The sequence below is a fragment of the Dasypus novemcinctus genome, chromosome 16, assembly GCF_030445035.2.
Source record: "Dasypus novemcinctus isolate mDasNov1 chromosome 16, mDasNov1.1.hap2, whole genome shotgun sequence".
NCBI lineage: Eukaryota > Metazoa > Chordata > Mammalia > Cingulata > Dasypodidae > Dasypus > Dasypus novemcinctus.
Window position 1 is genome coordinate 40581501 of NC_080688.1, and position 13484 is coordinate 40594984.

The 13484-nt window shown below is 36.3% G+C and overlaps 1 protein-coding gene across 8 annotated transcripts in view; it reads right to left on the reverse strand.

Annotated features, from left to right (window-relative positions):
• The window catches only part of ZNF521 (zinc finger protein 521), a 936466-nt gene that overhangs the window by 23134 nt on the left and 899848 nt on the right, over window positions 1-13484 (reverse strand). For all 8 annotated transcript variants that reach the window (XM_071208506.1, XM_071208505.1, XM_071208503.1 and 5 more), the window contains 2 exons: window positions 9512-9643; window positions 7020-7135 (listed from right to left, as the gene is read on the reverse strand). In XM_071208506.1, the coding sequence (XP_071064607.1) occupies window positions 7020-7135; window positions 9512-9643 (248 nt within the window). The remainder of the gene's footprint in view (window positions 1-7019; window positions 7136-9511; window positions 9644-13484) is intronic.

Genomic DNA, 13484 nt, shown 5'->3' on the forward strand with positions numbered 1-13484 from the left:
AATCAATCCTGATTGAATTATCCAATATTAACAGCTGAAAGTGATCAAAACCAATGGTGAAAACAGCACCAATCAATAAATCAATGCAAATGATTTGGTTCCTGGAGATCTGATCAAATAAAGGAGATAAATCAATTTAACCACTGAGCAAATTAAGTAGAAGTCACTGTAGCACCAATTTACCTCAAAAGCTCTGTGGGCCCACAAAGCAAAGAAATGAGGCAAGGTATAAATGGACCAGTTTCAGAACCACATGTTCACTTGACACAATTTATACTCCTGCAATTCTCTGAGTCTATGTGATGTGTTTAGGGGCTGATACTTCAGCCCCAAGAACAGGAGGCACAAGGGGTCTCAGGAAAAAGAACTGTCAGGGGCCAAGCATAGACATCCCAAGACCAGAAAGAAGTAAGAAGTAAGCTCCCAAACTGACTTTCCTCCAAAATGATCATTCTTCAACAGTGATAGGTCAGGCCCAGAGCTGGTGATAGGCAAATACTTCCAACTCAGACCGTCCCAAAGGAGGACCACACGGTCCGAGGCTCAGAAGGACAGGGTTTCAAATTTTATAGCTGGCGTAGGGATAAGGAAAGAAATCTCAAGCTCTGTGAGCAACAAAAATAAAACAACTGAAAACAGTAGAAAAGTTCTAGAAGGAAGATGGGTGTGAAGGGTAACACAGCTTTACAGTAGGGGTTCTTAACCTTTTTTGTTCCACGGACCCCTTTGCCAGTCAGGTGAAAACCACGGTCCCCTTACTAAGTCCACACTATACTGAGCATTATTTAATAAACATATCACACCTGCACCAACACGTCCTCACAAAAATAATGTTTTCTTGAACTTTAATTCAAGCTCATGGATTGAATCTGTGCGTTTAAAGGCACGTCTTTTAAATGTGCTGTGAGTGGTAAGATACACTTGTCACCCCACGTTTGCAAAAGGGGATTTCAGCCTGACTTGGAAGAAAATAAGAAAACAAAATAATACCAAATAAGCACTTTGTCCAAATCACAGCCAGACTCTACCTTGTCTCTTATGGACAAACAAGATACAACTTTTTGTCTTGGCCACATCCCCTTAATTTGTTTTTCTCATGTAATTTTGAACTAAGTTTCTGAAAGCAAATTTAACAGCTATATGTAAAAAAAAAAAAAAAAAAAAAGAACTCCAGGACTCCTAAATATTCGAAAAGGAATGAATATCTAAAAATAAGAATTTCTACCGGGAAACCAATTAACACGAAACGATGTCAAAGCGTGATTAATTGGGAAATTATTCCAGTGAACTAGAATAGAGAACCAAGGAAAATGCCACCATTTCTGGGATAGAGGTTTATTTCCAAGTGATGATGAATCTTGGTTTTATTTACTTAGGGAGTCAGTGTTCTCTGAGTGCCTGCTGTGGTCCATGCATTGAGTTGAGCGCTCAGTATCAGCTATACCATTAAATTCTCACCAGCACCCTGGGACTTAGGCACAATTATCTTTGTTGCCTCCTACATGCCTATTTTACAGGTGATAAAACTGAAGCTCAGAGTCAACTATTTTCCAGTGGCAGTCACCAGAACTAAACTCCGGTTGATCCTTCTCCACAAACCCTTCCCCTTTCCTTTGTACTAAGCTGCCTATAAAAAAATCAAGGCAAAACAAAACAAATTAAAAACAAAACAAAACATTACTTTCCTTAACCATTAACCCAAACAACAAAAAAGGTGGTTTGGGATTTTCTGGGTGGCTAAGTCTTCTACATGCACAGATATTTGAACCATCTCTGTCCTTTAAAGGCAGCCCGAATGCCTCCCACATGGTGGCTTTCTTGATTCTCCCAGCTGGAGAATAAACACCTTCTCTCAGAATACTTATAACAATTTATTACATATTACATCATATAATAGTTATTCATATGCATATCTTATCTTCCCAAATAGACTGTAAATATGATGTACTTCTAATTATTTTTGGAATCACATGGAGTGCTTAGAACCATGGTGAATTTTAAAAGAGTAAATTATATTTTTAAAAAGTGTTTTAAATAAATGTATTTTCTTACCTAATAATGGTATTGGGATGACAGGAGACCCTTAGCATTTGTGAATATAGCATTTGTGATTTTGACTATTAACAAGAACTCCTAAATGCTTCAACACATACAATTTAATCATTTGAGCCACGGATTTGAATTTACGGAAAGGTTAGTTTAGGACAAGGGGCTAAGTTAGCAAGTGACCCGGCCAGCCACTCAGCAGCCACACTTCAGTGCTGTATTGTTGTCTTATATGTCCCATCCCATATGCTGCCATTCATTTTACTTTCAGAAATATAACCATAAATCTTGAGCACCAGTTAAATTCTGGTGTGAAAAACTGCAACTTAAAATCAGGTGGCTCAGTGTAAAAGTGATTTAAGAAGAAAATCAAGCAGCTTTAGAGATAATTACATACTCACACTTCAATGATAACTGAAAGCCTTTGGTCTAGCCTTCAGAATATCAAATGGCTACTGTATTTTGAATGTGAGAAACAATGCACTGCCAAATTGATGAAGGGAAGGTCTATGTATCAAAATAATCTTAGATTCAAAAAGAATTAAAATAGCAGAATCTCAGAGTCTAAAGTCCATCTAGGCCCATGTCCACCTCTTACCTCAACTCACAATGCCGGAATTTCCTCAACATCCATTAAATTAATAAACTGACATTTGACAATGGATGGAAAAGAAGACAATGATTTGATTACTGCCACTGAGTTTGTAGCTTTTCTAGAGGTATCAATTAAATAGTAATTAGTGGATTGAAAAAAATGGCCTATTCAAGAGGATTTTTACAAACGCACCTGTATAAACCACTCTGAATACAAATATGCATTGTAGGATATTATTTTTGGACCACACCATCCCTCTCTCAAGGCAGCTTCCTTAAGTTCTGCTGAAGATGTTTTGAGGTCTATTAGGAAAACGTGAAATTTTCAACATATTCATTTGTTTTTACAAAATAATAAAATATCCACTTAGTTCAAATAATGGACTCTTATTCCAAAGCACAGCTTCCCTAACAGCAAGCTAGGTGGCCTCTGAAGTATATTAGAATTCCTTATAAAAAAGGAGAAAACTGTACCAAAAGAAACCATTATATTCTGCTAACAATTATATATTATAAATCTATATAAATTTATAAATCTCTGGGCTGGCATTTATTACTTTTAGTCAGCAAGGCTTTGGGCTGGTGTAAAGAACACTTTCCACATTGGCAAAGGGTGTCCTAGCTTGACTGTTTCATTTTGCCTAATTCTAAAAGGAATCCTACTCTGTGGTGTCCAAAGGAGGTGCCTGAGTGCTTGATGGCCTGAAAGTAGGACAGCATATCATGATGGATTATCTGCATTCTGACTGGCCTTGTAGGTGATGTTAATGAAAATAATACACCTTCTGTATTTCTATTTCTATCTCTATACCTATACTTAACACGCATCTCTAGCCATAGATAGATAATATTATACCCAGAAAAGCACCTCTAGCCACAATAATGTTTTTGTTCTCTTGAGTATCAATAGTGTAAGAAATGTAAATTATGGTCATGAAATCATTTATGCATCATTAAAACATACACCATAGTGATGGTCCTTGGCAAATCTGGAGTGCTTATCCCAGACACCCTATTTCTGTCATCCTGTCATTAGATTCAAACAAATTGAATGTCTCAAAATTATCCAGTAAGATTTCAGTTCTTGGGCATTTACTTTTATAGCCTCTTTACACTTCTTTCTGAACTTCAGCACTATAAAAAAGAGAGTGAGTTCAAGTAGTCTGACATGCACATAAGTTCTAAAATTTACACTGTGGCATGAACTACAGTGGACTAATAGAATGGAATGGCTTCATGTGTGTATTGTGTTAATATTTTGGGTTCACATTTCATTTTCAATTGTCACCTTAATCTCAACTGACTTCTCCCTCTCATTCCAGCAATGAACAAAACTATATTATGTTTTTTACATACTTACCATCCCTATTCAGGAAATATAAGAAATCAATTATTTAAAAATTACATTAATTTCTTCCTCTAAGCACAGGTGTAGAGGCAATTTGGGTCATGAAAGCAAATGGATAGGACTGTGAACCTTAAGGTTAAAACAAAAAATAAAAACACTCTTGAAATGCGAAAACATAAAGTTAACTCTAATCCATTTTTCTTAATGTGTCGAAACTAAAAGCCACCGCTATTACTGGGGGATTTAGAAAATACCAACATGGGTATTATAATGACTGGATATTAGCTCTGTGAAATATTGACTTTGGAGTCAATATTTCATCTCAGGTTTGTAATAATTATTGTGTTCTAACCATAAATACTGTTTCTTTCTAAGGACAGATGTACACATTGAGCCTAAGTATTCACACAAAGACCAAATACAAAGAATTCCAAATTGTGGGCATGGAAAAATGATGCTTCATGGCTTTGACATACAGAATCAAGTCTTCTTTTCGCCCAGATCATAGCTTGATGGAATGAGTCATAAAGGTTTTGAGAGGTGTTTGACTTCATAAGGTCATCAAGACTCAAAGAGTTGAGTGATCTATAGTATAACATCTATAACAGCAGTTCTGGGGGTCTCCAAGTTCAAAACTTTTCATAATAATATTAAGACACTTTTTGCCCTTTTCATTCTCATTATCTCATGAGTGTACAGTCTCTGGAGTTTTCCAGAGGCTTCGTGACATGTGATGACATCATCTCTAAAGAAACGTCTGCTTCTGTATTCTTGTGTTTAAAACATTTCTCTGTTTTGGTTTCTGATATGAAAATATTGATGGATAGTAATCCACACAAATCAAAGCCCTTCTGCCATGCTTGATAATTTTTAAGACATAAAGGCATCCTGATACCAAGAGTTTGCTAACTACTGACTTATACTAATTGTAGAAAAGAACAAATAGAGTATAAAGACCATAAAGAAAACCTGGAATCCTAAAGGATATGTTTTATGGCTTAATTTTGCTTGTTACACTACAGTGGGCCACAGGCCACCACCACTGCCTTAGTGTTGAGCTTTTTAAATGAAAGACATCAAAGGTGCCTTCAGTTTGGTTGCATTCGATCTACTGCTATAGGATAAAAATGGAATTTTGTTGCAAATTCTTTTTCAAGAACATTAAATAGAAGTCAGTCTCTATAGAATCTCAAAAACTTTGATTTTAAGCTATTTAATTCTGCTTCATGGTTTACATACTAATTAATAGCATCACTATGACATATGTATTTACTGATTCAAAAATCAAAATGACTTATCTGTTGATATCTATATTCTATATTCTAAATATAAGAACATATTTTTTTCAAACAGAAATTTAGAATATTTTAATAAGACATCCTTTTACAGTAGTCTAAGGGGCCTATACTCTATAGTCAATTCACCAACAGATATGACAGAGTAGAATTCTTTTTATAATTGATGAAAAGTAAGAAAGCCACTTCAGTTTTGGTCCACTGATACATTCTGACAATTAAATGGGTTCGCCCACTCTCTAATATGTTTTTTATTTCATCTCAACTTGCAGTTTGTTCACTTAAAGGATAATAACAGAGATGATAAATGGCAATTTTTGACACATAATTCACATACAGTTGGCTTCACAGGAGCCCAAGGAGGCACACAGCTGCCCGGGGCCGACGGTATGGGGCAGGACACGAGCAGTGCGTGGGGCTGAGCCCCTTGGTCTAGATCAGCTCCTCTGTTTGTTGTTTAAGGGATACAATGAAAAAAAAAAAATTGAAAAAAAAAACAAACAACAAAACCTTTTTAGAATAACTCTATTGTTAATAATAATGCTGCTAGTAAAATAATTTTTAGTTCAAATCCATTCTCCTTCATTGACACCAACAAGACTTAAAAGCAAAAGGTATGTTCCTCTTATATCATTCCATGAGAAAAATGAGGATAAAATATCATTTTCCAGATAAATAACAGAAAAAAAAACCAAAACAAAATCCTTTTCCCTTTTCAGTAAGTGGCATTTTTGGAATAGAGCCCAGATCTCTGACTCATACTTTTAAACTGTTTTTCTATTGTTAAGAATAATCGAAATAACCACACTTTTTTTTTTTTTTTTGGTAACTGGGGTTGGGGGTTGAAACTGGGATCTTGTATGCGGGAAGCCGGCACTCAACCATTGAAGCCACATTGGCTCCCCTGAGTTGGTTCTTTCATTTGTTCGCTTGTTGTTTTGCTTATTGTTTTTAGGAGGCACCGGGGATGGAACCAGACCTCCAAAGTGGGAAGCAGGTGCTCAACCGCTTGGGCCACATCCACTCCCCAAAGCCAAACATTTTTATCCTTTATACCTTATATTCACACCCATTTATTTCATTTTTTTCCTTACAACACCCTGGAAGTTTTAAGTTTGGTTATTTCTTCATTATCTGAGGTTGACAGATGTCATGGACCAGCCTAAGGCCACACATCTAGCCACTTGGACATTCAAGTCTGAAGCCAACATCTTGGAGTGCAAACATTTTCAAATGTAAGGCTGTTGCTAAGTAATAATTATTCTATTTTGTTAAATGGAAGTAATGTAAGCTAGACAAGAGTATGGCTTCTTTTCCATTCACTCTCCCTTCCCATTTCAAGACACTCACTCAGGACAACAATAATCTGGCCATCCATCCAGCCTGGAGTCTAGTGGGAACTGGACATGAATAAAACAGGATTTGGGAGAATGGGCCATGGCAAGTGAGGTGTCTGATCCCACAGTCCAATAAATCTGACCCCTAAGTCTATCACACTGGGTCAGAAGGTCCAATTACCAGGTCTGTTCTAGCTCTTTTGATGATTGACAGCAGCCAGAGGCAAAAATTACTTTGGTGTCTGTTAATCCAGCCTCTAATTCTCCCTTTGCCCCAATGCACACAAAGCATCCTGGGGGCCTAGGGTGAGAGATCCCAAGAATCCAGATTAAAATGCCCATGCTTCCTGTAAGAAGAACAACTGAGTTCAATCCCGGGCCTCCTTGTGGGGACATTACCTGCAGCTCCGTTTGGAAGAAAAACTTCTGTGGACATTGTGTACAGTCATAGATCTTGTCCTCTTGTCCATGGGCAGAGAAAATATGCTGCTGTAACTTGTTTGCTTGAACAAACACTGAAATGATAAAAGAAGAGTGCATACTGGGTCATTTTGTTTCCAAAACGCCCTCAGTCAATGACTCCCCATGAACAGAACAGGTTGATGGCACGCCTCGTGGGTGTGACTGGTACCTGGTACCCGGGGAGAGCTAAGTCCACATCTGCTCATGGTTGGGTCTCTGGCTTTTGTTAAAATGCATTCTACTGAACACCTAATTCAACCCAAACAGCTCCAAAGAAAAGGTTTACAGAGGCCCTGCTCCCTATAAATCTTTCAAAAATAAAGCCGAAAATTGTCAAAGTACAACACTGTCTGAACAGAAATGACTCTTATTTCTCAGCAACCCACAGGTTAAGAAATCATAGATGCCAAAACCTGTTTATTGTAGTTGCCTAAAGTTACAGCTAGCAAACAGTTCTCTATTTAAATGTGTTAATGCTAAAAATTATATCCCACAGCTACTCTGGGGCACTGTCTATAAATGTGAAACAGAACGGCAGGTAAATTCTCTTTGGATACTTTAAGATCAACTCAGCCTACACACTGAATGCAAGGGTTTCAATAATATAAACATGTTCAATTTTAATGACTACAAAACAAGGCCCTAAGACTGTGTAACAGTTTACCTAGGAGACATACTATTAATAATTAAATGGTATATGCCAGAGGCAGTGTTTGGGTTGGCAGAACTGACTTCTGATGGATGCTTGGTGCACTGTGACCTAAAAAAGTTTGCCTCTACAATATTAATCTGTATAGGCAGGGAAAGGATTTATTAAAGAAGCTGGCATTTGACTTTGACTCCACTCTAATCATTAAAATTCTTCTAATTGCCAGCCAGCCTAAAATATGAGAATATTGTTCTTGTGAGTCATACATTTTAATCACATTTCTCATTACCTACAAAAACTGCTTAGATTTCCTCTCCCACACAACATGCTTTATACTAGAAGGTCCCTTTCTAAAAAAATTGTAATTTCTAAAATTACTTCAAAATACAGCAAGACCAATTCAGGTCTGACTATACAGAAAATGCAGACCATTCATGATTAATTCATTTTTGTCTCTTTACCCACATGGACAAAAAAGAAATGGGGTTGTTACACAGTTTTGCAACTAATCTCCATATAATTTAACCCATTTTTCGAGACTTCTGGCTACTGCATCAAAGAACTATTTCATTAGGCCTGTTAGTCCTGAGTTGCCCTACACCTGGTCCTCCTTTGTGAAGACTTATTAGGAACTTTTGTAAATAACCCACACCCTTGACTCTTTGTATCTCAAGATACAAACTGTATTACAGTAAAAACAACAATATATGTTTTCAATGTAAAGTTGAAAGAATTAAAAAAAATATGGTTCCAAAGAAAAAAGAAGTGGCTGAGGGAATTATGGACTGAAGGAGCTTGAAAGACAAAAGGCAAAGGCTAGGCCATCACCACACTCAGGGGCAGCTTCTGTTAATTGTGTGGTGAACACGGCTCATCTCTCTTTATTTTACTATGGAACAGAAATCTACAGGCTAAATGCTGTGAAGGTTAATAATCAATGCTGGAAATTTTGCTCTGCAAACAAAAACATCAATTTTGAGAGAAGGCTATACCTCTGTCTTTCCTGATAAGCAAGAAGGAAAAATAGCCTTGAGGGTTCTTGTCCACTGAATCCAAGACACACGCAAAACAATCGCAAAGGACTTTCCAAAATAGCTTTGTCATTGGAGCGGGGAGCACCAGTAATTGTGTGATCATATTTCAACTCCCATGGGCTTCCATTTATAGTTTTTGATTTACCTTTTCTTGCTGCTGAAAACTGTAATGCAATCATATCTAATAAAAGTTCCTTTTTAAAAATGTAAATTTTTATCAATCTCTACTCTAAAAACCCAGCTTCATAGTAAATAAATGCCTCATCTAATCTCTTTTCTAGAATTATGGGAGGGATGTGCGAATTTCTTTTTATTTCTTGTGGGGAGTACTATGTAATCCCCTATGTTTAAATAAGAGACAGGTGCTGCCAACATGGCAGCTATTCTAGGTCAATGTCTTGTGATTAAAAAGCAGCTTTGTGCAGGCAGCCTGAGCCCTGGGTAACCTTTTAACACCAAGAGGGAAAAAGTGGACAAAACATGGATGTCGTCTTCCAACTGGAAATGTGCAAACTTCTGAAAGTACTTGAAATGCCATTTGTTCGTCCTGACAGTTAACCTTCCTGCTCATTTGAGCCTTACGGAGGCCACAATCAATAATGCTAATATACAGAAATCAAACATCTTCTTCCAAATTGAACTGAGGTAGTATCTCTAAAAGGCCATAGCAGTGGGAAGTATGCTTCAGCAAGAGACATGATTTGGCTGCAAAACTCTCCAGAGTTTTCTGGAAATGGTCTTCCTACCTGTGAAGCAGACCGGACACTTGAAAGTACCTCCCATGCCTTCGAAGCTGTGCTCTATCAGGTGGCACTGGAGTTTGGCAGGGGAGTCGAAGGTCTGGCTGCAGAGTTTGCACTCATGGTTCAGTCCTTCGTCTGTTAAAGAAAATACATGAACAGGAAGTTGACACCCATCCTATCTTTAACAGGATATTCATTATAATTGCATATATTAAACTATTTCCATTGCCTAATATAAATATGCAATAATATATATGGTCTCTGGTTATTTCACATTATTTATGAGCTTATGTCAATTAAAAAATTCTGGCATTTAAAATCCAAAGATAATCAGAAGTCAGATTTTATCTCAGGGCTAACGCATTTTATTAAGCTTCTAAAGTAGATTTGGTATATCAATAATGAAGAATGAGGCATCTCCTTTTTAAAAAAATTATGGGCTGTATTTTTTTCCAAAGTCCTAAAAGAAAGGGACCATAGAAAAATGGACACCATGTATTCTCTATGCCGATGCTATTTCTTGTAGGTTCTTCCTTATTGCCTCTCCTCCCGTTTATCTAGAAGGTTATACACGTTTTTATTTTTATTCACGAGGTTTTCAGTGGTATGCCCATTGACATAGACTTTCTTTCTCTACTTCTCAGGTTTTCTAGAAATTCTGAAATATTATTAATTCTCATAGTACCTCATAAATGCTCTTTTCTCTGCTTGTTACTTTCAGTCCCCCATGTTCTTCTCAGTTCATTGCTCCCTTTACTTTGTAAGACAGTTTCAATTTTTCCCCCTGATTCAGACTCTCATCTGTCTTTCTCCAAAGGCAGTTTTACAAGCTCCAAGTTCACTTGTGACTAGTCCTGGCTTTTTCTTTGATATCTTAGGAACAAGATGGTGGAAAAATTTTTTGATGCAGTAACAAATGCTGAATAAAGTGAAGAGTTTGTGTTATAGATGTAACTATTCTGATGTTGCTTTTTTTCTCATTGAAACTATTTCCAAAATTTAAAGTGGAAGGATTATCCTAATTTATTTCATCCTGAATTGTAGGTAATGGAAACCAGGAGCCCTGGAACTACAACCTAGCTAACAATTCTACAGTGCTGACTGTGTTGCAGTTGTTCTAGGTGCTTACAGACATTAATTCATCTCACAACAATTTGGCAAGTACGACCATTATTCCCATTTCACAGATGAAAAAAATGAGATCGGGAAGTTTTAAGTAACTTTGCTCTGTGTCATAGGGCTAGTAATTGGTGGAGCCAGAACTTAAACCCAGGCACTCTGGATTTGAACCCAGGTAGTCTGGCTCTGGGTCCCCCGAATTAACAAATATGTGAGGGCAGCCACCAGCTGTTCCCAAGAGTACTTATTAGGATGAGTAAGGGGGAAGAGGCTGCAATTTAACCTGGCTTATTGTAAGTTATACTTTTCTCTTCCCTTATTTGCTATGATTCAAAACGCTAGTAAGGAACATCTGTGTCAGTCTAGGTTGAGGGAATAAAAGACATATTCTCATCGAGATGGTAGCAAGTCTATACTTCAAGACTATTTCCTTTCATTCAAAGAAAACATGCATGTGTAAGCTGTTCACCAGTTGATATTACTGGCAACACAAAGGCCCAATTACAAAGTGAATTATTATTAGCTAACTAGGAGTAAAATCGCTCTATTTGTATTCCTAATCTTTCTTCTCGCACAAGTATGAGTCTTTAGAAGCAGAGGATTGGAATTTGTAAAAAGAGAAGCAAAGCACTAATTAAGCCACCCAGCACTGTCTACATTTCACAAGAGATAAAAACCTACTCTGTATTTGGGTGGTTCAGTAAATTCCTTGATTATAATTATGTAAGAGGGAGTTTAATTGTGCATACTGACATGACAAGGGGTTATACAAAAAGCTTTAGGGATTATATAAGATCAAGGGTTTTTCATCTTTTCCTTTTTTTTTTTTAAATCCTAAAGTCACCAAAACATTTCCAAATTTTAGACATTAAGAAATATAAAAAGCACCATTTATTATACAGAATTTGGTCTGTAATTTAATCATCAAAAACACTTGCTAAATGAAAGTCTTCTATTTGCTCAATGCTGTACCTTTATTTTGATAGTATGAATGGCAACTCGGAGATCTAGACTCATAAATATCTCATCTCATTATATCTATGTGACATGTAGATCCCTGTGGGTATGAGCAGGTAAACTTTTATTAAAAAATTCTTAAAAGTGCAATAATTATACAACAATGTATTATAGACCTGGCAAGTCTTCTTGGAGATGACCGACTCTCACACGAATATAAAATGAATTATGCAAGTTAGGATGCTCTTTAGTGTATCTTTACCTTTTCTCCACTATGTATATATTGCTTGGAAAAATAATAAAAATACATATATATGTGTATGAGTACAAGGATGTCCTCATCAATTTTAATTTTCTATCCAAAAAAATCAGAGACTGTCAAGTTCTAAATGTAAAATGATATAAATTTAGTCATGTGAATTCACAAAAAGGAGACACACAATCATAAAGGTATTTATGCTTTAATAATGCAGACTTATTTTTCAGTTATTCTGTCCTTCTCAAGGCACCAATGATAGCAATGATAATAATTGCATCTAGCATGTAGAAAACTCTACAGTTTATAAAGTACACTGAAAAAGCAAAGAAACGCTGAAAGGTCTACCTGTATTTTAGTAGTAAGCTATCCAGTGAGATCTTTTCCAATAAACTTATCTCTTTGCTTTGAGGACAGAAAACCTATCTGCATTGTTACATAGCAACACATAGATAAGCAAAAGCCAACATACCCAAGCTAGACAGTGACCGTACCCAGACGTCTCTCACCTTTCTTTACTTTGCTGTGCCTTTTCCTCATCTTCACACTTGCTTATTACCACATGGTCATGTATATAATGAATAAGAGAGAGAATGGGAACGCAACACTTTTTTACAATGGGTTAATATAGTGCATTTTGTATTATTTTGCAAATGCATAAGTGAGGATGGTGATAAAGGAAAACTAGTAAAACTTCTTTATAATAAGAAGTTTAAAAGTTTATCCTTTTCAATCTCTGTATAACTGTCCCCAGACATTCCTTACTTAAACTTGTGATGCTAAAAGAGTGTGTTAATTTTTAAAAGAATTTCTGAAACCCTTAGTACTGGTAGTTCTGGCTGAATTAAGGCCCTTTTCCTTTCAAAACTGATGTTTTGTCTTTTTTTTCTTCTCTATCTGGTATAAGGTTAAGTGAAGACCAGTACAGGCTAACAGCCGGTGCTCATGAGGTCACACTATCAACACTTTTCATTTCAGGTCAAAGTATTAGACCCAGGATTTTGTCCACAACACACATTGCATTTTGCTTCCCCCTTTCCTAAAGATGCAAAAAAAAAAGTTAAAAATTCATCCAAAAGAACTATTTGATTACCAGAAAGGTAACAGCTGATAGTCATTGGATAATACAGTTTGAGCCCTTTATTAAAAAGAGATTCAAAGTCAACTGATTTAATAGCCATTACAACATTCCAATAGGTGTATGCAGAGCTGTTTTGTTTTTGTTTTTTATTAAGAGTTACACATGGGATATGTGGATAAAACATTTAGCTTTTTCTTCCTTTTTCTTTTTGGTTTATCTGTATTCTCCAGATTTTCTACAATATGATTTGCCCTTTTAAGTTGCTTTGCAATTAAAAGAAAGAAAGAAAGAAAAAAGAACTACCCCTTCTATATACCATAATGAAGTTTGATTACAACAGTGAAATTCTGATAGCCAAAAAGTTATTAGGAAATAAGCATTAATATGGAGTATAGGAAATCTTTGGTTCTGAGTGAGTCCTACATGTGTAAAAGCAGAAATTAGCACAAGGAAAGCAAGAAGGAAACACTGAGTGCAAATGATTCAATTGAATGAGAATAATATAGACTTATCAGCATAAACCTGTGTCTTTCCAGACTGATTAGAAAACCCTTCTCTGTCAT